We start from the raw sequence: 25,920 nt of genomic DNA, 5'->3' as shown, positions 1-25,920 counted from the left end.
GTATTACCAGCACTGCTTCTAGCACATTCCAAAGAAACCACAGTCCGTACTAGCTCCTGTGAAGAAAATTAACTCTGTCCCAGCCAAAAGCAGCACACCAAATGACAGCAAAGCATTTGGGTTTGATTTTGTAGCTGAAATCAGTAGATTTGGTCTGAAGAGTGATATGGCTAAGAGAAAGGTCACTAGTTTTCATCAGGAGCTGCACTGCAAAAAGTGCAGGAGGGATTACTCTAGTGTCATATTTTAGCACGTACATAACAACAAAACAAGATCAAGATGCTGAACACATTTGAATGGGGGTGTTTGCTTTATGTAGAATATCAAGTTGATCCATTAGCACTGCAAGTCCCATTTTTCGTTGTAGTGCATCATGAACATGTACACCATCCTGGTTATAATGTCAGTATATTTGTATAGTGAGAAATAAGTGAGGGAAGAGTTGCCAGTTGTGACAAGGACACATGTAGGTGGGCATTTAGGCCCAGGAGATTAGTTAGCTGGAACAGAGTGGGTGGTTTTGGCACTCACTGTTGAAGAGACCAAAAGGATATGTGGGGACACAGTGCAGTTGCATCAGTGTTCCCAAGCTGTGTTACAGGTGTCAAGTAGGTGTTGGTTCAAGTAAAGAAGAAAATGATATAATACAATTACAATAACATTTTATTATTATTATTTTATGTATTAGCTAACTTTTGTTTCTAGGATTAAATGGAGAGTAGGTTCTTTGATCCTTTTTTACTTTTCTTCTCTTTCCCCTGTCCACCCACAAAGTAGGCAGAACTTTGTAACTCTAAAGTTGTTGGTCAGAGAATACAAGTGATACTGTGCCTCAAAATGTGACCATCAGTCACTCTGAAAATTTTTTTCTGATGGAATTGCCCTTGTCCATTGCAACTACATTGCAGTACTGTTGTGACAGTAGTGTCCAGTCTGCATGCATTCACTCCTGAAGCAGTGTTTGTAGTAGCAAAATACAGTGTAGTTTCTTTTGTAGCCGTATTGGGTATTGCTAGTTTACTTAGATGTGTAAATACACAGTTAATTCGGTGTATTTTGATAAGTTGATAAATTTAGGTGTACTTTAATTCCTGAATAATAGGTGGAACAATTACTAGAGCAGACATGAAAATGTTCAAGTGCTGCATCTAAGAAGGCATCTCTGCCTTTTGGAGTCTTTGTGCTCTCAGTAGCTGTTCATTTAATTAAAATACTGATATTTTCATATTTTCATATTCAGTCTCATATTTTGTGTTGCTGTACATTTCAAATGTGAGAACGCCCTGTGCTGAGCCCTGCACTTGCAGCTCTCCTGCATCACTGTCAGTATCTGAGCTATTCTCATGTGTTCTTAACTCACCAGTGTCTACTTCTTGTATACAGGACAGAAGGTGAAGTTCTAAAACCTGAATTGCTTGTTGAAGAGAGGTTACTCCACATGTATCTGGAAATTCAGGCTTAGAGGAAAATGCTTTCTGGCTTTTTAGCCAGATCTTTTATAGCAAACACTTGAGGCAACAGTGGCTGAAATATCCTGTGGAAGACTTTATTTTAAAGGAGAAATATAACTAAATGCTGGGTGTTTCACTTAAGCAAAAGCATCAGCTAAATAGCAAATATTTGCCTAAGAAGATTACAAAATAATAAAAAATAGTAACAAAGGAGGATGGAGGAAAAATGGCTAGAAGAACATCATTGAAAGACAAAGTTGTAAGAAGCACTGTGGCAGCACGTTCCAGAACAGATACTAGAAAGTTTGATATTGCTGATTTTTCCACAGTTTGGCTATTACTCTTTTGAATCTTCAACTTCCTGTAATCAAATGTCTGTGTTCCTGTAGGTGCAGAAATATGCTCCAGCTAGTGAGGAGCACCTCTCTCCAGAGCTGCAGGAATGGGCACCATATTCCCCCAAACGTTCTGCTAGGCACAGCGATGGCTTTGTGCCTGCTGCCTTATACCCTGGCAGCATGTCAGCAGGTGAGTGACACAACTCAAAGCTGCTTTCTAGGAATGCCCCAAGGCACTTGTCCATGTTGGACAATACTGGCGATTAGTTGTGTTAAGTACAGAAGAAATGCGACCCACAAAGCATATTTCCATAGTCTCTTGCAGTCTGAACATGATATGCTCAGCTTTTGAACTGTAAAGAAGTGAAACCTTTTAAAGAATCGCAAAGGAGACTGAGCAACTTCTGGCTGAAGGATTTATTTTCATCAGCTTCTGTGCAGAGAAGTTCTCAATAGAATTTGTAGCCTGTCCAGTAGGGGGCAAGTAAGATTTCCAGTATTTTTGAAACCAAATGGAGGTATCCCAAGCTTTAACTGCTTCATTTCTTAAATACTTCCAGGGAAGAAGATCTGATATTCACAAAGTGAAACATGTTAAGTTCTGCCTATTGGAAACATTGGGGTGCCCAAACTGCCTGTGATCTTAATCTGAATTAAAGGTTAAATGTGAACATGTTTGAGATATTAAGAGAACTGAAGAGGGGACTCACAAAAATCTCCATATATATCAGTATAATCAGATGGAACAGAAAACAGGATTTTGTCTCAGTCAATCGAGCAGTTATTGGTATTGAAGTTCATGTTAGCAGGTTTTCAATTGGCACTGACTAAATGGAGTGCTTAAGGAGGTAATTAGGATATTGTATGCTAGTTAATTTGGAATAGTCAAAAAGCAATTGCTAAGTGTGTTGTCAGATAGATTGCTCAGTCTCTAGTTCTAGTCTCAGATTTCAGTTTTCAGCAGTTGTATATTAATCTTGAATTTCAATTTAAGACAATTGATTTTTATGAGTTCATCTTCTCTTGTTGTAAAGCCCCCAACTCCTGTAAATTCTAGAAATTATGGAAGGTTTTACTCGTATTGGAGAACATGAAGATAATAATCTGTGTATCTGGAACAATGGACAGCTTCAAATGATGGTGTCCCAATCAGTTTTCAGAATGTAAAGACCTGCTCAAGAGCTCAGACCAAGAAGCCTTGCTTGTCTTTGATTTCTTCTACTCTTCTGTCTTCTTTTTCTCTTAATGTTAGTAGAAAAAGTATTAAAAGGTATTATTTCTAACCTTGTAGTTAACTTTTATCTTAGCATGATACCTTTGCACAATTACTGAGTCAAGTCAAACCTACTTTAGACAGCATGAGTCCATGTCTTGAAATGAGAAAAGTTTTTGCTATTGTATTCTATGCTGTCAACTCATTTAAGAGGAAATTTTCAGCTAGACTTTGGTTTACTACTGAAGGATGAGTGTACTTAAAAAAGCAGCTTGAGTAATAAGTTTCAGAAATAAATACTGAAATACTAGAATTTAATGTCGTACTACAAGTGGGACTATTTGAAGCAACAGAAGAGAGGAACCACAATAATTTTAGCTGCAGTCCGTTCAAGTGCCAAATAAAAACTTGCATGCTGGTTGGATGACTAAATGCAGAATTTTCATTCCTGGATAAAAATCTTCTGTACTTGGAAACAGAAAATCTTTTAATCACTAGCACATATTAAAATCATATGCTCTAAATTGCTTCATTTTTGGTAATATAATTCACTTTATTACTAACTCATTATAGAATTATAAACAGGTTTTAAACATGTATGTGTTATCAAAAACCTGATGTATGGTGCTTAATAATGTATTTGTATGCTAATATTTTTATTTAGCATACATATAAATGTTATAATAATAATTATTATAAAGTACTAAGGTTTATTTCAAATCTGTACTTTATATACTACTAATGTTGATAAGAATATGTTTTATCATCTGAAGCAGGGACGGTACCAAGAAGCTTAGCACCGTGTCCTGCAGTGACTGCTGTCATGAGAAATCCAATCTATACTGCCTGGAGCCATAGAGTTCACACCAGCAATTGCCCATCAGTTGCCAGCCAAATATGTCATCAGCATCTGCATCCCAGGTGTTTTGAAATTGATATCTCCCTAAAATTTTGTTTTCATTAGGATAAAATTGCATCTGGTAGTTTGATAGAGTGTAGAGTATAACACGCTTGCTGTTGTGTGTTATTTTGATCCAGCGTCCTCAAAACCATTATTGCATATAAATGATGTGCCAGTTGCTTTCATTTCTGTCAGTTACTGCTGGATTAGGTTTTCTTCTGCCCTACTGACTGATACTGACAAAGAAATTAATTTTTTTAGATAACAGATTTCTAATGGTTTTTCTTGTCATTGCCAAAACAGATAAAGCTTTCCCCTTTTGTTGTAGTACTTAAGGCTATCTTTCTTCTGGCTTTTATTAATTCATAAAATGATGGGACAATGTGGAAGTGGGAAGGAGGGAAGCATTCTTTTTATTCAGTAGCACGCGGGCTACCCAAAACTTTTTGTTGGCCGGTTTCTAGTTGAGGTTTTTTTGCCCAGTTCTGACTGTTGCCCTATTGTGCTTTTCTTTTGATGTAGTTCCCAGCATCAAGGTCGCCTGAGTTTGGACCTAAGTCATAAACACTCCACTGACTACTCTGAAAATTCACGTACAAGAGCATCTCATGGCTCAAATTCATTGCCATCTAGTGCCAGACTTGGTAACTAGCTTTTCTGATTTATTTCTTGTGGACTTCCTGTGTATTGGAGAAAATTATAAATGGAAAATTCCTTAAGTACCCATGTTATGGGATTGTGATCATTGGCAAAGCCCAAAGGCTTCCGGTGTTCCTTTGCTTAATTTCTTGTGAATTTGTGACTAAAGGTGTTCCCTGGAAGCTGCTGTGTTTAATTTGTTCTTTACAGTCTCTCAAATGGTGTGTATGTGTGAGGGATTCTCCTTTCCCTGCATATTATTCTTTGAAAGTATCCTTAGAGAGATAGGAGGCAAGGCCAAAGGTTGAGGTTCAATGAGCTGGCAAGAAGAAAGAAAAGCAGAGAGCCCCCTGAACAAAAGGTCAAGGATGACTAATGGCCAAGTGTAAATTATATTCTTGGAAAATAAATTATGCATATGATTAGTTGATTGACATGCAATTTTTTTAATATCTAGCCTAATGATTCCAAAGCAAATGCATGCTTTGTAGTAGTGACATTTTAACATTTTAGATGTATTTAAATTTTAAATTATGTAATAGCTGGGGGTTTTATGTGTGTTTGTGTTCCTGTGTTCTATCAAAGATTGAGTAGAGCATGGTACCTTTATAAGCACAGCAAAAAGGGGCATAACAATTTGCAGCCAGTATCAGTGATGATGTATTCATCCAAATAAAATAATAATCAGAGTGATTTAAATGCCCTTTGCAAAGTCCCATGGATTCTTAGTGAACAGAGATGTTAGATTCTTGCTTGGACTTGGAATAAAGTCTAATTTCATAGGAAAATACTCAAAATATTTTTTCATACAAGAGTGAACAGTGCATATACACTGTGTAGCTGTACTGTTTTCTGTTTATACTATGTAATCAAGATAATTTGCTATAATTATGATATTCACAATTATGAGGGTAATCATCAAAGCTTTTGCCTTGATCATTTAGAGGCCATTTTAATGCTCATTGGAGAAGTAGAATCTAAATGTACTTTTTTGTTTCATGTAGTTCCTTTTACTTTTGTCATTGTAATATTTCCTTGTTTTAAAAATAGGTTCCTCGACTAACTTGCAATACAGAACAGAACGAATTAAGATCCCTTTAACACCAAGATATCCAAGGTCCATGATGGGCTCTGACAGAGGTGAATCTTTTCATAAGTAATTTTAGTCATACTGTTTTCCGCATAACTGATACAAAGCCCTTTTAGTTGTTAAATCAGGTTGCGCCACAATCTAAGTAGTACAATTCTGTTAATGTTACAAAGTCTGCATTTTGCCAGAGAAATATTAAAGAAAAGAAACTTTCTAGTGCAATTTGTTTTTTTCTGATAGTTGACTTAAGTACATGGCACACTGAGTAATAAAAGTGCAGACAAAAGAAAGAATGGGTATTGCTGTATGTTTTATAGTTATAGTTTCGCTGTATGTTTTATAGTTATAGTTTCTTCTAGAATGATGCCTTGAAAAATTTAACAGTGAGATGACCTGCATTTTTGAAATTCTTCAAGTGTATTATTTGCTTTTTGTTCTATCACTTATTGTAAATTATATTTTGAAATGCAGTGAAAATATTTCAGCACTTCACTCAAAATTGCTGGATGGAAAATGTTTAAAGACATGGCACAAGCAGCAGTTGGAAGTGCTGTAGAATCAGGAGTTTGCTGACAGCAATCAGCAGCTCTTCACTGCCATCATTGCTCAAATGTTCTGCAACCTTAATGTATTGTGTGGAGTGCTTCTCCTAACTGGGCAAATGCAATTCTTAAAAATAGCTCTCTTTTGTGATTAATAATATGAGGTTCATTTTATCTAGCTTTTCAAAGGGAGCAAACTGTTTGTGTCAGGGCATTTGTTCGGTAGATTACTTAGGGAGGGTACAACCAGGTTAAAATGCAAAGTTAGTCATGTCAAGCTTGTTTGAAATTTCAGAGCTTTCCTGTCTCTGTGTAGGATTCATACTTGGGTTCTGTTACCTTTTTCAGGTGTTGCATAATGTATTTCCTATGTAAAGAGAGGGGCTGCACATAAATATTTGATTTGAAAATAAGCCTACAGAATAGGTTTTTATTTTACTTCTTTCCTGTTTTATATTATTTTTCTTTAACATGCTTTCAGACATGCGTATGGTGTAGCTTGTCTGTCACCTTGTCTCCTGTTGAAAATGGCAGTAGCTGTTTGCACACTTAGAGAGGACAGGTTTAACAAAGAGTCATTAAGGACAGTAAGTCTGCACTGTCTGAAATGAGTTCCCTGCTCTCCCTAAGCTACCTACATGACTAACAGACACTGAACAGCCAGTCCTCTTTCTTGTCTCAGGTGTGTGTGGTGTCTTTCACTGTGTCTGGGTGGATCTGCCAGCTATGACAGACACAGGATACTAAAACTCAAATGTTGACTTTTCCTAGGCTCCTTGTCACACTCTGAATGTAGCAGTCCCAGCTTGATAACTCCTCCCCAGTCACCTCTTAACTTGGAAACGTCTTCCTTCACCAGCAGCCAGTCTCAGAACTCCCTTTCTACATTACCTAGGATTTCCATTAGCCCTGTATCTGTTGGAGAACGTAGAAAAGATAGGTAAGGTCCCCACGTTTTCTGTTTTTAATACAAATGTGTCTGCGGAAATTTTGTGTGTTTCTTTATTAAGTGGAAGGATTGTGAACATTTAATCTAAATGACAAATATGTAGGTGCAGAGATGGATCTCAGGTCCTGTTATTGAATGTTGGTTTTTTTCATTAGAAAGTATGTAAGAGATCTTTTTGTGGATTTTAAGAATAAGTGATTTCATAAAGGTTTTGTTTCTTTCATGTTGAATTAATAGCCACACCAAGTAACAGCCATCTAAATTTGAATATACCCTTTCAGCTCAACTACCTCACATGCTTATTTATGATAGCCTTGTTCTGTACTCTGAAAATCTAAACAAAATTAAGACCAAGTAACATATCAAGCTAAATATCAAGTGCCTTAGTATTGCAGAATATGTGCTCTAACCACTGTGCCTTGGTTCCATGTAACCAGATAACATGAAAAATTGAGCACATTACTTTGGAAGAACATATCCATATGTGCAGATGCAGTTTTACTACTCTGACTGATCCCTTTGGCTGTACCTGGACCACTGCTAGTAATAGCATTAAGTATATGTGTAGCTGCAGAATTTGAATCTAACGCAATAGCTTTTTTTAAAAACATGTGCTTATGTTTCATGACTTTCTATATCTCACGATGAATATTTCAAAGATACATTGATTATAGTATCAGTCTTGGACATCTGTTCTCTTTTTATCACGGTCTGGTTAGACTGAATATATGAAAAAGTTTACACAAATTCAAAGCATAGAACAGTAAGACACAAATTTGAATCAAACTTGTATTTCCAATAAGGCAGCTAAATGTCATTCTGGCTGTGTAAAGGAGCTTCGATGTGTTGAAATAGATTACATTCATGTGGACTTCAAGACCCCTTTGTATGCTTAATTTATGTAAAAACACTGACCATAAAAAATGTGAATGATGAAGTTATAAGGATATTCTGTACTCTAACTTTTCTGGTAGTAATAAAAAGTTATTCATAAAATGTAATCTGAAACTTTTGTCTTGTTTGAAGTATTTGTGACTAAGTTATTGTAGCAATTCTAGAATGTCTTGAGTACAAAGAACAGTGTTATTTTGAAAGGGAATGTAAAGAGGCTTTTGTGAATTTTCATTCTTTCTTACTTCAGTGTGACTGTTGTACTACATGTACTCAACTTACGTTCTCGTATAAATGTTCCTCCGATTGTCACTTGCAAATTCCAAGTCACAATGTCTTTTCTCTTTCACATGACTAATGATGTGAGTGTTCAGCTGAACAAGTTGGGGTTTTGGCACTGCTATATCTTTGTGTCTTTGAGCACAAGATACATGTTCTAATCCCTGGGAAACAGCAATTTTTGTTAATGTTGATCAGATGATTGAAGTACATCCATGTTCCAGCCCCATCGCTCTTGTTGTGCTTATGTATAAACCATAGTCTGAATTCACGTTCTAAAAAGAGAGTAATTCTAAGGTTTCGCTGTGAGTTTATAAAACAAAAAAAACTATTAAACAGTTCTCAGTTAGGAAAGTAGCTACTTAAATCCATCCTAAGAAATGTTAAATATTTTTTGGTTTTATAAGCTGTTTCACAGAAGATACAAATAACTTACTTGGCCTTTCCCCAGGTAAAATTAATAATAATACAGATGAAAAAAAACCCCAATGTTTCTGTTTGTTCTGTTGGTTTTTATTTAAATGAAAATTAAATTATCTCATTAATTAAGATATTTTCTCTACTCCATGGCTAAAGATTCTGGCAGGCAGTCTGGATATTTTAGAAAAGTGCTTCACTTGATTTTGATAACACTGCCTATCAAGTAAAGTACCTTTTCAATGTTATCACTTTTTTACTTTATTACTGACTCACTATACAGGCATCATTATCTGTCATTCTGTACTTACTAGAATTTTCAGATAGGATCCTGTGTAATTTCTATAGGTTTGATTCTTATTCTAATCCAAAACAAACAAATTAAAAATGATTGTGGTAAATGAAAAAACAGAAAGGTACAATAAACGAAGCTTGGTAAATTCTGTGACACGAAGAAACTTCATATAACATTGCTTACACACTCATCAGTGAGCGAAAAAAATCAGTTTTCTGCAAGTTATCAGAATTTAGTTAATTTAGGTTACATGCAAAAAAAGTGAGCATCAGTAATAAGCTCACTACATTGTTAAGCAAATGCTGAGGGCATTACCTCTAACAGTGACGTAAGATGACTCTGTTCCAGAGTAGCATTCATGTCAGCAGCCAAGAGTTTTTATCTTATATGCATTAATAAGCTGGCAAACTATTATGCCTCTGCTGCAGAATGTTACCAAAAGGATCCCTTCAAAGACTGGCAATATGCATAGTTATGAAACAATGTCCCCTTCCCTCTGCCTGCAGCCCCAAATCCTACTCTTCCCAAAAATACCTTTCTTCAGCCTCAATCCCTTTAGTGGTAGTGAGTGAAGTCCAGTTAACTCTTCTGGTCTCTGAACAGCACAATAAAATAGTTTAGGCACTTGACACAATTTTGAGAATGTCTACGTGGCATAATAAAATGCTAGGAAAGAAAACATTCAAATTAATGCATGTCAAATGCAGTATAGTGGTATTAAAAAATACACTGCACCTGGTGCCCAAGCTGTTTCATTCACAGTGAGCTCAACTAACACCTGGTTATGCCGCTTGCTGTGTACACATTTTTAATTTTATAATAGTAGAAAGACAGGACTTTTTAGAAGGCTACTCTTTGTTTATACACATCGTGAATGGACCCAGCCCCATTTGTGCAGGTGGATGCATCCCAAATATGGGGGGAGGAAAGGGGAGTGTATTAGGGTTTTCTTTTGTATAAGCCATTTTCTTGTTATATTTGCTAGCGTCTTACTACTGTTTGTCTTGTTCTAAGTGTTCTTGTCTTAAATCTTCTACATCTTTCAGATATCTGTTCCGTAATAGGTCTTTTCTAAGAATCCCTGTGGCTCCTAGGCCTAGGTTCTCATCACTAAGGAGTTTGAGGTTGGCCTGATCTAAGGTTGTCCTTCTCGAGCAGTATTGCGCACTTTGTGCTTTTTTTACGTTTGGATAATTCCCCTGAGGAGAATTTGCATGGTAATTGTAATGCTACCATGCAAACTGCTGTCTTAATGGCTTGAGTTTGCAACTGCTTAATTTTCATTACTAATTTATGTTGCCCAGCATACAAATATGAAATACGATATTTGTGCTTTGTTGTCCTTTGGTTTACCACCTTACTATTCATTATGTTTATTTTCTCTGGCGATGAAGACTCCCAGCATTTGTATTTGTAACGTACCCTTCTGGAATATGGTTTGACAATGACATATTATATACAGTGGTTCAATTACTTTCATATAATATGCATCTGGAAGGTTCTTTCCTATCACCTTCATGACCATACTATTTATAATTCATATTTACCATCACTTTCAGAGCAGTCATGTACCTGGTATACATTTACTTCTGCCACTGTACATTGCATGATGTTAAAGGAATGCATTTAAGACAGTTGACAGTTAGTGGGGTTTTTTATGTAACTGTTGAAAGCTACTTTATTATTACTATTCAGACAGACATAAAGTATTGCATGTAACTTTAGTATTGTGGTGGTTTAAGTGCAATTTTTTCCAAATCAGTTTTAACTATCTCCTCTAAAAGGCCCTACATGGAAGAGCCACGCCATGTTAAAGTGCAGAAGGGTTCTGAGCCACTCGGGATTTCCATTGTGAGTGGAGAAAATGGTGGAATATTTGTCTCTAAAGTAACAAGTGGGAGCATTGCCCATCAAGCTGGCCTTGAATATGGTGATCAGTTACTGGAGGTAATTGTTTGCTTACTATTCCTAAGGTTTAATAAATCAGTTTGTATGACTGCAGCCATAACTGCCTTCCCCAGAAAGACTATGTTGTGAAACCTTGTGCACTGTGAGATGTAGCAAAGAGTACTGTCTAATGTAATGTTCCATAACTGTGATTGTTGGGACTTTTTTCAGACTTTATCATAAAAGTAATATCTTTTGATGGTGTATCTACATCCCATCTTATATAGGTATAATTAAATTTTAAGCTAGTTAGTTCCAGTACTTAAAACAAAATAGGCCCAACTGCCTGATAAGGTGCATACATTTTCAAGCAACTGACTTTTACCAAGTTTCATACTGTTGTTGCTGTACCATATCCTTAGCTAAGATAGCTGATTAAAAAATTACTCATGTAGACTCAATGATGTTTTGGCCTACCGTGTTAGGTAAACACATGGAGTAGCATTTTGTAAAGTACAGAGCTGCTTTGTAAATGTAACACCATGTTAAAGCACCTTCTGTTGCACAGTGTTTTTCTGATACTAAAATAGTCCCGAATAGATCTGAATTTCTCTTTAAATTCTGAATTTTGTCAGATTGGTGATTTGAACCAACTTGTATTTAATCAGTGATATCAAATCATAGCACAGCTCAGAATACATGGGCCTTTTAACAGTGAAAATCTTGTTAAATTCCTTGTCAGGTTACTGAATACTTAAAAATTATGGTGATTCCTTCCAAGTAGTAAACCTTAGGAATCATTGTATAGCAACATTTTCATTCTCCTATTACTCCAGTGGGAATAAGTGTGCATTTAGACATTAAACTAAATAGGACACTGAAAAATTATTTTGCTAGATTCCATTTGAAAACTTGACATTCTGGTTTGTGCAATTTTTCTGTAGTTTAATGGAATAAATTTGAGAAATGCTACAGAGCAACAGGCACGACTTATCATTGGGCAGCAGTGCGACACCATCACTATTCTGGCTCAGTATAACCCACACATGTATCAGCTTGGCAATCACTCACGGTCAAGGTAAGGCTGGCTAGACTTGGCAAAAGACAGCTGTCCTGTCCACACAATTTTTTAGCTAGTAGCTGGCTTCTGTACACTTAATATGTTTGTAAATATGAGCACGTGTGTTGATAAGTGTAATTGCTTAGAAAAGTAAGGCGTGAATATGTGTATGTCTAAAGAAAAATGCTTGAGGCATCTGAATATATTTTCTCATTTACTTAAATGCAATCCTTAAATAATACTCTAAACTAAAATCCAAGATGAGTTCTTCCTAGTATTATGGTATTTTAATACGTTAAATATTTTTAACTTTTTTTTTTGCATAATCGGAATTTCCAATGTCAGTTAGAGAAGGCATATGACCTGGTGAAATTACCCATCCTGTTTTGATGCACGATCAGATTTCAAAACAAAGCTTTGTTTTTCTCTTAGACTTATGGTGAACGTATGGTTTTTGGCACGCTTATTTGTGTTACAGGGTTTGGGTTTTATGTCCCTTACTTTAAGATTGACTTACAGCCAAAGTAAAAATTTTGAATGGAAAATATTTGGCATTAACCCACGAGTCTTTTATTCCATTTTTTTCCCGTCGTAGTTCTCGCTTAGAACCTGTGAGTAATCATTCCACCCCTCAAGGCAGTGGAGCTGCAACGCCCGACAATCATTCCGTAATCGACACTGTGAGTGAGCAGGATGAAGGAACAATGACACCGCCATCCAAACAAACCACTCCAACTACAAGTCCCCGCAATTCCTTAAGGTAGAGAGTAAAACTTCTGTCTGAAAGGACAATAAATGGTCAGGGTGGATATGAAGGATATTAAAAAATGAAGTGTACTTCTGTGAATGCTGTGTCTGGTTGAGATAAGTCAGCAGACAAGTTAAGTGGACCCCAGGGTAAATGTACATGTTTTCAGACTTTCTGAAACATGAGGTCTGCAAGGAGTGAAGAAAATTTTCTACAAGATTGGTTTAGTTGGAAAGGTGATGTTTGCCATATATGACTCTGTAGGTAACCTATTCTGAATAATATTTATATAAATATGTATTCTTCAGATGGCAAGTTGATTTTATGCAATGCACTTTTTAAAATTCTAGTACTCATGTAATTTCTTTCTGTCAAAAGGGGCCCTGTGGACACAAACAAAAGGACCCCTGAACCTAGAATTGTTGTCGTTAAAAAATCCCAAGTTGATCTTGGGATCCAGATATGTGGTGGAAACCTGTATGGAATATTTGTCTCAGATGTAGATGACGATAGCCCAGCAAAAGGACCTGATGGACTAGTCTTGGGTGACATGATACTTGAGGTGAGCTCTTCAGAAAAGTCTGAGCGTACTGACAAAATGGCTGGGATGGTAGAAAGAGGAAGGTACCAAGTGCTGTGCTGACCCACAGTGTGCAATGTTGTGTGAATGTTGAGTTCCTGCCACAAAAGCTGGGGAAGAATGGTCAGGAAGCAAACCTGCATTTTGGCTGCAGCACATGAGGAGCTGGAGGATGTGAACCTGGAGAGCAATCACTGTTGATAGCTCAAGATGCCACAGAGTTTGAAGGACTCCACATAAGTCTACTTGTAATTGTCAGCAGCTGCTCCCTTCATCTGAATGGGAAGCTTTGAATCCAATTGCTGGGTGTAGGAGAAAGGCAAGGATATGAAAGATTTAGTAAAACAGAGAATAATATTGATCTTATCACTATGAAATTCTAATGAGAATTGAGGGAAAACCATATATTGTGTCTTTGACTCTGCTTTCTGTATCTGAAATATCCAAGACTACTAAGGTGATAAACATGTCTTTATGAGCTTTTCAGGTGAGCGCTGAGACTCTCCCACTGAACCTGTAGTATCCAAATGGAGCTTTTGCTTTGTATTCATATTTATGACTTCATTCAGACCACTTGCTATCCCTAAAAATATTAGATTTTTTTCAGTGTAAATTTTATGATTCCTAGCTTACACTTGGAAATCTTTTTCAAGAAGTGTTCTCTCACAGCGCTGTCTGCTGTTTTCACTTGAGTTTTTTGTTTTCCACTGTAATGTCTCAGTCTCCTGCTAGAGATCTTATGGTGCAAACTGTACTAGAGTTCAGTTACAATACTTAGTTTTATATAGAACCTGCAAGTGAGAAAAACAAACTCATTTTGTATGTTTTTCAAGCTCACCTAGTTCTATTGCTTGTTAAAATACAATTTAACATCTAAAGATTTTTTTGTGTTTTGCAGTATGGGTCCATTGACATGCGAAATAAAACAGCTGAGGAAGCTTATCTTGAAATGTTGAAGCCTGGAGAAAACATCAAAATAAAGACTCAATACAGAATAGAAGAGTTTAATAAGATAAAAGAGCTTCCTGGAGATGGATTCTACATCAGGTATTTGAGCATGACTGGTAATGACAGCATAAGGCTGTTTTGATTAATATGCTGACCATCGTGAGAGAGAGAGAGAGAGAACATCAGTTTTGCCATGTTTTTTAAAATTTGAAGTTCACCAGTTTATCCAGCTGCTCTCTGACAGTGACTACACAGTCTAGTATAGCAAGCCTTCGCTTTTCACACCTGGTGCTCTTTAAATGTAGAGTGTGCCACTAATCTGTTAACTTTTTTCAAAAAAGGTGTGTTCTTCTCTTGAGTTGATGGAGATCGGTTGCAGAGCCTGTTTGTCTTCCTTTCCAGAGCACTTTATGACCGTCTGGCAGAGGTGGAACAGGATTTAAGCTTTAAGAAGGATGATATTTTGTATGTGGATGACACTCTACCACAGGGAAATTTTGGTTGTTGGATGGCTTGGCAGCTAGACGAGAATGCACAGAAGCTGGAAAGAGGACAGATTCCAAGTAAATATATGTAAGTGACCTCAGTTACAGATTTATCTTTAAAAAGTATTTGTCTTCAGAAGCCTGACTAGTGAGATGTGATATGAAAGATTTGTTTTCTTCTGTACTTTCTGGGAGATAGTGATTCTTAGACATGTCATTTTAGGAATGGCATATTTTAATATATATTGAATTAAATCTATTGCTCTATCAAGTTGGTTTTAATTCTGCTAAATAGTAAACCAGAAATGACAATGTCCTGGGGTGCTTAAGGCACAGCATCGCCAGCTGTGATACTGTCAAAAAATTTTAAAAAGATAACTTCAAATACCAACCATTTTGTCTTTTTGATTCTAGGATGGATCAGGAATTCTACAGGAGACACAGCATGTCTGAGGCTAAAGATGAAAACAGTTCATCTAAGACATTGTCAGCAGCAGCAAGGAGGTCATTCTTCAGAAGAAAGCATAAACATAAGCGAAGTGGTTCCAAGGATGGAAAAGATTTACTGGCTCTTGATACAATCAGTACAGACTCAATTCCTTTCTTGGATGGCAAGTACCTTTATTATACTTGGGAGAGGTTTGCCTTTACTTCTCTTTCATTTTTAATCAGCACAATAAATAATATTACTTTCTAATTGCTCTGAATACAAATGGTGATCATTACTTATAATAACAATTTTTTTATTAGATTACAAGCCAGAGCATTTGAAAATAATATTTTGGTCATTTATTCCTAGACCTATTACTATTTCATTTGGAGAGGGAGATTATTTTTGATGCATGATTTTGGTCTTCCTTTCGACTATTTGATTTCTGTCCAGGTTGCTTAGTCTAGACAGAAATCCTCACCACTCAAAATCTTCGCTTTTATTTTTTCACTCCTTCAGAAGAAACATGTTGGTTACAGTGTTTACTTCCTTGTAAGAGCTCAAAAAATCAAGCAAGAAGTGCCAGATATTGTGTATTGTTTACACTTCTAGGAATGGTTGGTTTTAAGTCTGTGTAAAGGTGGGAAGTTCAATTTTTCTAATTGAACCCTAGGTTTAATTAGAAGAATGTCTATTTTCAGCTATAAAGTCAGAAAATTACAATGAGTGACCATATTTTGTATTTGTCAAGGCCCTTTGCCCTGGCAGAAGAGGTATTCTCATAATTGCTATAAGAGTGCTTCTGCTTATTTGAGGAATGCCAGAAAATGTGTTCTTTTACTAATAAATATCTTCTGTGCTTGTAGATTCTGCAAGTTTGGCTTATCAGCGTGTCCAGAAAGTGGACTGTACCTCTCCTAGGCCTGTCCTTATTCTAGGACCTTTACTTGATGCTGTGAAAGACATGCTGGTCAAAGAATCCCCTGGAAAATTTTGTAGATGTCCTCTTGGTAAGTATACAAATATAACCAATTTATTCATGCTTAGAATACATGATAGCAACATCTGTATAACTGAACAAAATGATAACACAAACATGGGTAAAACCCCAAGAATCTGAATTTGCAGACATTGTCTTCTTAGCCTTGTTCTGTGCCTAAGGAATAGTAATGAAAGGGGATCTCTTGTATGAAACAGAGGTTATGAAAGCTTCCCAGCAAGCCATTGAACGAGGTGTGAAGGATTGTCTGTTTATCGATTACAAACGGAGGAGTGGACATTTTGATGTGACAACTGTAGCCTCAATAAAAGAAATAACAGACAAGGTGAGTCAATTTTAATGCTGTAGTTCTTTGTACAATTTGCATACTTATGTTGGGGGGGGGTGGAAATTATGCTATAGGTGTCATCTTTAAGACATGCAGGGAACTGTTCTCCAGGTTGCTAAATAAAATAAAATTTAACTTACTTTGGCATGTGACTATTTAAAGATTGTTTTATGCAAGCTCACCTTTATAGAAAACAGAAATGTTCGTATTCTTCTACAGTATTACTACATAAAGTCAGAAATAATTTTCTTAAATTCCTTCCTCAGTCCCCTCCAAAAAAAAGATTTAATTTTTTTACCTATTCCATTTAATGCAGTCATACAGAATATAAACATCATAGTCCTGGAGACAGATGTTGCTTTTAATCTGTTCATTGCTTACAGTTTTCAATCAAACCACATGAAAAGTCCTATGAATGCTTGTGTTTGCATATGATTTCTGAAAGAGAAAATCAATAAGAATATTTAAATTTTGAAAAAATGTCTTGCATATATTTCATTTCATTAGTTCTTCAAGTACTTTTTTTTCTATCAATGCATGCTTTTGGTACTATGAATGCAATTTCTTGCAGTTTGTCATCTTCTGTCTTTTGTTATAAATCCTTTGGGTACAAATTGCTCAGTAGCCCCAAAATGCTAAATGTATGGCAATATTCTGTTGGGTTGCTATGATTCAAGTAGGAGAAGAAATGGGGGATTTGCATGTATGCTTGTGCTCTTTAACTGAATGAGTGTTTTGCATTTACATTTGATCTTAGGATTGTCATTGTCTGCTTGACATCGCTCCTCATGCCATCGAACGGCTCCACAGTGTTCATATCTACCCTATTGTAATTTTTATTCGCTACAAAAATGCTAAACAAATCAAGTAAGTCTGTCAGGGGTATAGTTCAGGCATGTTTATTCTAGCTTAAAATACGTCTGTTTTACCTTTATTGTTTATTTCATCCTAGTCATCTTAGATCTCTTAAAACAGCCACTGAGACTGGCTCAGTTGGTCAGAGCCTGGTGCTAATAACACCAAGGTTGTGGGTTCGATCCCTGTGTGGGCCACTCACTGAAGAGCTGAACTCGATGATCCTTCTGGGTCCCTTCCAACTGAGAGCATTCTGTGACTCTGTAAAATGGGGAAATTAATCCTCATAAAACTCACTGTGAGTTATATGGTCTTAACTTCATTTGGGTTGCATGATAATTAAGTGAATCTTTCAAAGAAATCCATGGAGACCAAACTGAATGTCTTCCGGGAGGTACTTGAATTTTTTCAACTAACCTTTGTAGTAAATTGTAAGACAGATACAGGTGAGATCCACTGAGGACTAAGTGTTGACCATGACAAAGAGCTGTTCTTCATCTTCTTAGAAGAGCCAAGGGTATGGATGCAGTGCATGTTGATTTATAACCTCTGATTTCCCACCTTCATTCTCCAGTAAACAAAGCAAAGGAAGTCCCCTTTTGCCACACAGTGTATATACTGTGGTCTTCTCAGGCTGTGTTCTTTCATTAATTGTGAAATTCCTGCTTGAATATAGCCAGGAACAGAGCACAGGAGTTGCAAACCCCCAGTCCCTCCCTGATGTTTGAGAAAGCTGTCACACATTTTGATAGATTTATTTGGCTAGAAGTGACATAATCTCCCAAGAAAATATTAAGAAACTCTTTTGCTAAGAGATCCTGTACTTGTGCCATCTTCATATTTAAAGTTGAGAATTTCTTATATTATTGATCTGTAGGTGAATTTGATTAGTATCTATTTATTAAAGAAGATAAGTATCACTACTTAAAAGTAGAAACAGGACATAGAGCAGTGAGGTCTATTTCATTACCACTGTAGGATTGGGCACTTAAATGATAGGTGGAACTGTCATGTCTTGACCCCCACTGGTAGTGAAATGGTGACCATTACAGCTATTTCCTTTTTTTGGAAAGTGACAGAGATCAAACTAATCAAGCAAGGATTTCTGGCAGTCATCAATGTATGTCACACTGGCACATTTTCTCTAACTCTTTTGAGCACCAAAGCTTTTTCCAAACTCCCTTTTGGATACAGCACAGGTTCCATTAGCATCTTTGAAATGGTCCACAGCAATAATAGGTTTGTTTAGTAATTATGGTTTTTTTATTTATAGAATAAAATTGTGCTGATTTTCTCACTGCTATAAGAAACTATGTTTATATTATTTCAATATCTGTCTACATGACCTTACTAGTTGAATATAAATTCTTCTTGCTTTTACACAGAGTCCCCTCCTGTGTCTCCCAAGCTGGATTTGGAAAACAGTGCTAGAGCATTGATCAGAATTAAAATAATTATTTTAGCATCTATATTTATCTATATTTTTTCATACTTTATTTTCAAAAGTTTTTATAATAGAAAAAGAGGCTTCTCAAAAATGTGTCATATATATGATAATATGGAAATATTTTAATTGCTTGATACTTCACAAGCCCTTAGAAGAGTGGTACTTGTGCCCAGATTTGTGTAGGGAGTCCTGTCATGTATATGAGATGATGATCCAATTCACATGAACTGGAAAAAATTATCTTTTTTATTCCTCAACTGCTTCCCAGTCTCTGAAAATGTAAAGAAGTACTGTCTTGGTCGGACAGCAAATGAATTTGTTAGCACTGAAATGATTCTGATGACTCTGCCAATACTGCTGAAACACAGTAGATGGCACTCTGGGCCTGGGAGTCTGCTTGCATGTGAATTAGCCTTTGTATTCACCCAGCTGGAGGGATTCTTTTCAAGTCCATTAAAAAAATTACTCTTATACAAGGTGTTTCTTTTTTTTTTTTCTCTTTTGTGTGTTTTTTTCAGAGAGCAAAAAGACCCAATCTTCCTGAGGGACAAAGTTACACAAAAACATTCCAAAGAACAATTTGAGACAGCTCAAAAAATAGAACAGGAGTATAGCAAGTACTTTACAGGTTAGTATTTAATCAAACTTTCAATAGGAACATGGTGGTCATTTAATTCATTTGCACTTTAATTCAAAAAATCATTGTTCCTTCAATGAGCACTTTGGTTTTTTTCATTCTGCCTTCCCTTTTGACAAAGTCATGTTCTGTCAGTCTATTTTACCTGGAGAGAAAATGTCAAGATGGACATCTTCTATGTGGTTTTGTTCTGAAAGTTATCAATCTTATGACCTAAAGAAGTTCTGAAAAGGTTTTATTACTAGCCAGCCAGTAGTATTGAAAGTATGGTCAAGATCTGACAATTTGGCATAGTGTTGTTGGTGCTGCACCATGTAAGGAGTAGAAGGTTTATGGGTTTTGGGTTTTTTTTAAATTGTAAAAATCAAACTAACGAATAGAAACCCCTTGCTTAAATTAACAAATCATGATTACTGAAGGTCCATTCCAACCCTAACCATTCTGTAATTCTGTGTGATTTTGTTATTTGTGAGACATACTTGAAATGTTTCAACAACGGAAGAAAAATTGTCCAAGGTTTCTTGAGCATGCATTGTAGTTTCAAATAATTAAATTCAACTTTAGAAGTATTTTTAACTTCATAAGATTATGATATCAGTCTTGGATTGTAGTAAATACTGTATTCTTACCAGAGAAAGAAAACAGTGTTTGGAGACTGTTCCTTTCAGAGTATATACTCACGTGGTTGAACTGATGCCTTAAATTGCTAGGAAAAATTTAGACGCAGACACACAGTATGGGATAGGGGTTTTACCTTGGTTTAATAGGATCCTAGATGCGCACCGACGAACAAGCCAGCTCCAAAGGCCAGCCAAAAAGCCCCCTGCCCAAAGCCCCTGTATACAATTTATGGACAGCCTAGATTAGAATACCTATCTAAAAGTCTCCAATAAGAAGTCTAACACATGAAGTAACTGCCCCCTTATTAAAATTGCCGTCCCCCCAAAAGATTGCTACTTAGTTTACAAAAAACATGTCTCAGTGATGGGGGCCCTCTTCAAGGTTGTGCGTCATGCTTTTGAGATTGAGGGTTTGTTTCGTCTTCCCAAAGGATTCTGAGCAGGGCAAGGGGTACTAGGGTGATAGAATGCAGGGTTAAGATACAGGGAGTAAAAAGTACAGGAACGGGGAAGGGTAAAAGGTTATATATAAAGGATATATATGTAAAGAGAGTATAAAAGTAAAATAAAAAATCCAAAAACCCATCAGGCATCACCACATACCTAGAATTTTATCCCCACTCTTTTGAATGTATCTTGATGTGCATGGCAACAAACCTTAAAAAGAAGAACAAGCAAACAAACACCCTAAACTAGCCAAAATCTAGCTTTTCATCCCCTGAACAATGGGATTCTTACAGACGTATTTTGAGGCATAACTGCCAAGTGCAGAGTCAAAGAGGTGTTTAGTTTAGAGCTCTCTCAGTGCATCCGGAGAGAAGCTGTGTATTCTCAACAAAATCGGTTACCTGTTGTGTAAGAGCCATACAAATATTTGTTACATAAGACATACTAAATCTTCACAGAACTTGACAAGCACATGGCTTGATTGCATCGCCACATGTTATCTTCTGCTTCTTGCTTAGTCATTTGTGGCATTTTAGTTTCACCCTGATAGTGGAAGTGGCCCTCAGTCCAAGAGAGTCCTTAGTGTATCTTCTCATATGCCCTGTGGGAAGGGCCTCCTCCTGTTGGTGCCAAGTGCAGTGGACTCCAGCTGTCACCAGCCCTTCCAGATGGTAGTCAGAAAGGGTTGGTGTTCAAACTGCACTGATATTTAAGCTTGTTGAAGTCACAATGTTGTACGTAAAGTAAATCTGTAGATAGGCACGTTGTACACAGTAGGTTAGTCGTGGAGCTATAGGTCACACTCTCCCAGACCAGAGCTCTTTAACTACTTCATGAAGTTCGCTTTTTGACTAATGACTTTCAAGTTGACTTTGTTTCCTCTACCAAGTTGTGAACACAGTGTGTAATCTGAATCATTTCTTCCATGCTGTTTGTCACCTCTCATAGACCCTGTTCTGTATCCAAAGTCACATGACATCATTAACTGTTGTATATATTGCAGAGCCTAACATAATATGTTTATGTGACATCATATTTTCTCTTTTCAAAAAGAAAAATTATTCCTTAAGCTGTGTAAGACTTTCCATACTTTTTCAGCTTTAGTGGTAGCTGTTGCCAGAGGCTTTGCTGACATATTTCTCAAGTCTTGAAGTTCCTCAATTTTTAAGTATTAAAGACAATATGTTCTCCTCTCTTGTGTCAGTGTTGGTATTTTACTTTTTATCACTGTTATGTTTAGCAAGGGTAGAATAAAAGTTGTTCATTTATATTTTGAATTGATTTTCAGGGAGTTGCTTGCTGTTGGCCTTTTGTTCCTTGAATATAGTTGATGATAAGAACAACCACTGCTGTTTTATTTAGGTCAACGATCTGTGAGCTGCTCATAATTTACTTCTAATATTTGTAAATAGTGTCTAGTTGCTACAGCTATAGTCTCTATGTATATTACCCTGTAAATATAAAACTCTTAACAGCACATGTTGAACAGAGAAGGTTTATTATAGCAGGTTCTGACCATCTTTAGACTTAAACTTTGCCACCTGATGCCTCTGAAAATAGTACATGGAGGCCTCTTACAAAACAGTTGTCTTAGTTGATTATAGCAATCAGTTCCTTGACATCTCTGGATTGTTTTAGGAGCTAGCAGAAGAAGCTGCGTATTGAATGCTTGACCTCTTTGCTCTGTTTATTTTTTTTTAAACAGAGCCATGCATCTGTCAGATACTGAGTTGAGTTGCTTAATTCTGATCTGTTGATAAACACTTTGCAGATAAAGGCAGAAGACTGCTCTTGGTAATTACTCATAACTGTTCCAGTCTCACTTGTGTGTGGGGTTTCTTCTTCTCCAGGCATTGTCCAGGGAGGAGCCCTTTCAAGCATTTGCACTCAGATTATGACAACTGTCGACCAAGAACAAAATAAAGTCCTGTGGATCCCAGCTGGCCCACTGTAGATTTATTTTGCTGTGAAACTACTCTGTAGATGTAAATAACCAGCTAACTTTCTATCCAACGGACTCAGTTCATTTCTGTCTTTGTAAAGATATCCATAAGTGATTTCTGTTTCATGAAGGGGAATGATAACACTGAACCTGGACCTGATGAGGCATGTGGGAAGGGGTAGATCACTTCACCAAGCTTGTCTCTTACGTCGTACGTGTACACACGACAGGTTGTGACCTGTGTGTACTTGTCCATCAGTAATGAATTTAACAATGCTGCAAAACCCTGTAGAATTACAAGTTTACAAAAACCTTTTCAAAGTATTTGGTTCTTGCTGTTTACTTGAATGTCTTTTTGTTTTGTTTTGTTCTTTTTTTAACTCTGTGTCCTTTCACTTAATGAGGTAACTCTCCAAAATGGAGTGAAATTTCTGAGTGTGAGCAAACAGTTTATGCACAATGTGACTCTTAGTTACAATTTTGACCATTTCTAAAGCACATTGTTGACTTGACAACCAGGTAGTAACGTGGGGTTGAATCGGTACGTCTCGGGAGTAAGCTCAGAAGGAAGTACACTCCTACACAGGGCAGACCACTGTTTGTATCCTGTCAATGCTTGTCTGTCAAAGATACCTTTTCTTGTTTTATGCATGAAGCTAATATTTAAATGTCATAATGTATCTGAGCAATCCAAGCTTAACTTGTGTTGACAAATAATAATTTTTGCTTGTTGGGCCTGGATTAAGTACTGGTGGGGAAGAGTCATAACCTAGGCCTAGTTTGCTGTGTTCTGTCACTTTTAGATACTGTAAATATGGAAAGCTTCTGTTGGTGCAATTTTGCAGGGTAATTCTTAAGCTTTGTACTTCAGTGTGTAGCATTCACATAGACTGTTTTTATTTAAGAGCAGACACAGTTTTAGGGCTTTAATTAAAAGCCTTTAGAAAGGTACTAAATTGTTAGTGTTTTCACTGTCAAAAAATAAGTGATCGTTTAGTTTTGGTTGCAATACTTATTTACCTGTTGTACCAAACTCTATTATATCGGTTCCCTTTTTGGTTTTTTGCACTTCTGACTCTGTGTTCCTAACACAGATTTTGTACCTGTTTCTTCTGTCTCATGTGCCATGTTTCCTGGGTACTGTATTTTAATTGTTTTTAAAATATTATTTGAGTAGACCTGCTTCTCAGTCACTGTTTCTAACATTTCATTATGTAAGGTTTCTAGTTTTACACTACAGGCTGTAATTTTGCTTCTGTTTGCAGCTTTTATAATTAAAAAAAGGGATTCTTCTTGCACAGTTCTTCAAGAAAGATCTGGTCCTAAATTTAAATTCTGTTTTAAAGTTGCTGTTTTATAGTTCAAAATACTTTTTATAGTATTTATATAGTTATACACTATATAGAGTATTCTGAACTATAAGAACATCTCAAATATATATAGTATTTTATATAGTATCATACCATACTATTATAATACTGTATATATAAATTAATAAATGGTATGGGTGAATTAGTAGTCCAAGTACTTCTCATGGTGAGGGACAGAAGTTGTTTTTTGTTTATCTCAATTTTTTGTTTGTTTTTTTTTTAAAGTTTGAGATCAGACTAGACTCCAGTGGTACAACTGAAACAGACAGGTACTGTTCTGACATGGATTTTTCTGTACTAAATGAAAATGTCACTTTGTATCAAAAAAAAAGTTAAAGAAACTGATTACTAAATAAAGGTCAATTTCTGTAACTTCACTTGTGTGTAACGGGTGTATAGAGCTCATGCTCTTCCTTCTTGACTCTGTTTAGTTGAGTCCTCATGTAAGGTTTTAATTTCTGACTAAAATTGTCATATCCACCTCATAGTTCAAAGTATCCACCTTGAGAAGAACAAGTTTGTTTTGTGCTCTTGCCTGTCCTTGAACACATAAATACCAGACATGTTCAAAAACTGCAGGACATAAGAAGTTAGATGTTGGTTTGTGTTAACATTTTTAATGTTGTGGCCCATTGGTGTCAAGGATTTCAAATGGAAATGCAATTGATTGGATGGAGGCTTTAGCTGAAGAATGAGTCGGTTACTGATATTTTCAAGGGAGTGTCACTGGGGGGAAAATGCAAATATTAGCTGAAAGGCACACTGTAGAATGCTCTCAGTTTTTACACTTCAGAGAGTCCAGCCTCTTCTGCTCATTGAGTTACTGTTAGTTACCTGGGGAAGGTGATTCTTGTGCATTAACTTTTTTGCTTTATCAATTTGTTAATTCTCAGATGCCCGATAGCCAGCTTCAGCATGAACCCAACTGGTGGATGGAGAAGTTTTGTAATCTGCATGCCTAGTAATAGCCTTTAGTCATAAGACAGGACTTATACCTTATCTGCTCTTGAAAAAAACACACCACGGTAACATCATCTAATAGAGGATGAAGAAAATGAGAATAGGCAGGTTCTGGCAGGTCAGTAACAGCCATACACTGCATATCTTCTGATCACAACAAAGTAGGACTGAAGTCATGATTGAACACTAGAAAGAGATGCCTGATACACCATTTTGTATTCTAATATTACATGCTGGAGATAGATTTGGCCCTCGGTCTGGAAAGAGTAATTTTTGTCCTGGTGTTTAAATAAAGAATGTAGTTATGTAGGTATTTTTAAAATAGTTTCAAAATAGTAAAATTAGAAACAAAAAAGTCTGAAAATTTCACCCTAGTGCTTATAAGCCACCACTGAGCATGCCTGGCTGTGGGTAGAGTTAACTTGAAATCAAAATCTTTGAACTTTATTTCTCCACAGCTAAACTGATGTAAAATGGCTGAAGATACTGCAGCCCATCTATATGATTTCTTGTTAACATGTTGACAAACATCTATGTGCTTTCAAACCTTTGCATTCTGTTCACATTGACCTGAATTGCAGGACAAGTGTTTGCCTGATCCAAAATTACACTGTGACAGCTGCCAACCTCTCCACCTCTGACAAGGGTTCTTTTTCAGTGCCTGATAAATTTGGAGACCATATCATAATTCTTTCTAGTGAATGCAAACATTGCCTTAAGCAGTCTTGAACAGCTTTCCTAGGTCTGTCTCTGATGGATGTATTTGTGATTAAAATACAATCTTGTAATCTTTTCTAGACTTATGTTTAAGGCTCCATGTAATTTCTACTTCACAATGGACAGTTTCTGCTAAAATAGACTGACATTGGAAAAATATGCACTGGCTTGGAAACTAAAGAGACTACTGTGAAAAAAACAGGTACCCAACAGAGCAGACATTGGTATTGTGCAATAACTAGTGAAGGTTCACAACTGCAGTAGAAACTGAACAGCATAAAAAAGTGCTTGGCCTCTTCCTGTAAATTTTCTTATGCTACTCTGCCCATGAGCATAAAAGTTTTTTACTCTTGGTTGTATTTTTTCCAACATTAAATCTGTGTCATTTTGTTTAGAACATGTTCTTCATTGAAAAAGTACATTTTTGATAACATTTGCTAGTAAACTTTTTAGC

At 36.4% G+C, this 25,920-nt stretch overlaps 1 protein-coding gene across 4 annotated transcripts in view; it reads left to right on the top strand.

Annotated features, from left to right (window-relative positions):
- Nucleotides 1-24,166, top strand: part of DLG5 (discs large MAGUK scaffold protein 5) — a 97,173-nt gene extending 73,007 nt beyond the window's left edge. Inside the window, exons 17-34 of one of the 4 annotated variants that reach the window (XM_085064011.1) lie at nt 1,841-1,979; nt 3,776-3,923; nt 4,426-4,547; nt 5,593-5,682; nt 6,946-7,114; nt 10,052-10,129; nt 10,790-10,952; nt 11,837-11,970; nt 12,548-12,712; nt 13,079-13,262; nt 14,179-14,327; nt 14,631-14,801; nt 15,128-15,324; nt 16,010-16,153; nt 16,341-16,468; nt 17,229-17,338; nt 19,292-19,401; nt 22,328-24,166. In XM_085064011.1, the coding sequence (XP_084920137.1) occupies nt 1,841-1,979; nt 3,776-3,923; nt 4,426-4,547; nt 5,593-5,682; nt 6,946-7,114; nt 10,052-10,129; nt 10,790-10,952; nt 11,837-11,970; nt 12,548-12,712; nt 13,079-13,262; nt 14,179-14,327; nt 14,631-14,801; nt 15,128-15,324; nt 16,010-16,153; nt 16,341-16,468; nt 17,229-17,338; nt 19,292-19,401; nt 22,328-22,431 (2,505 nt within the window). In that variant the 3' untranslated portion in view covers nt 22,432-24,166. The remainder of the gene's footprint in view (nt 1-1,840; nt 1,980-3,775; nt 3,924-4,425; nt 4,548-5,592; nt 5,683-6,945; nt 7,115-10,051; nt 10,130-10,789; nt 10,953-11,836; nt 11,971-12,547; nt 12,713-13,078; nt 13,263-14,178; nt 14,328-14,630; nt 14,802-15,127; nt 15,325-16,009; nt 16,154-16,340; nt 16,469-17,228; nt 17,339-19,291; nt 19,402-22,327) is intronic. The other 3 variants (XM_085064009.1, XM_085064008.1, XM_085064010.1) reach the window with 3 other exon arrangements.
- Nucleotides 24,167-25,920: the final 1,754 nt, after the last annotated feature.

This window comes from Lichenostomus cassidix, chromosome 6 (genome assembly GCF_008360975.1).
Source record: "Lichenostomus cassidix isolate B80296 chromosome 6, HeHo_3.0, whole genome shotgun sequence".
NCBI classification, from domain to species: domain Eukaryota; kingdom Metazoa; phylum Chordata; class Aves; order Passeriformes; family Meliphagidae; genus Lichenostomus; species Lichenostomus cassidix.
This window is presented reverse-complemented; position numbering and strand designations above follow the sequence as displayed.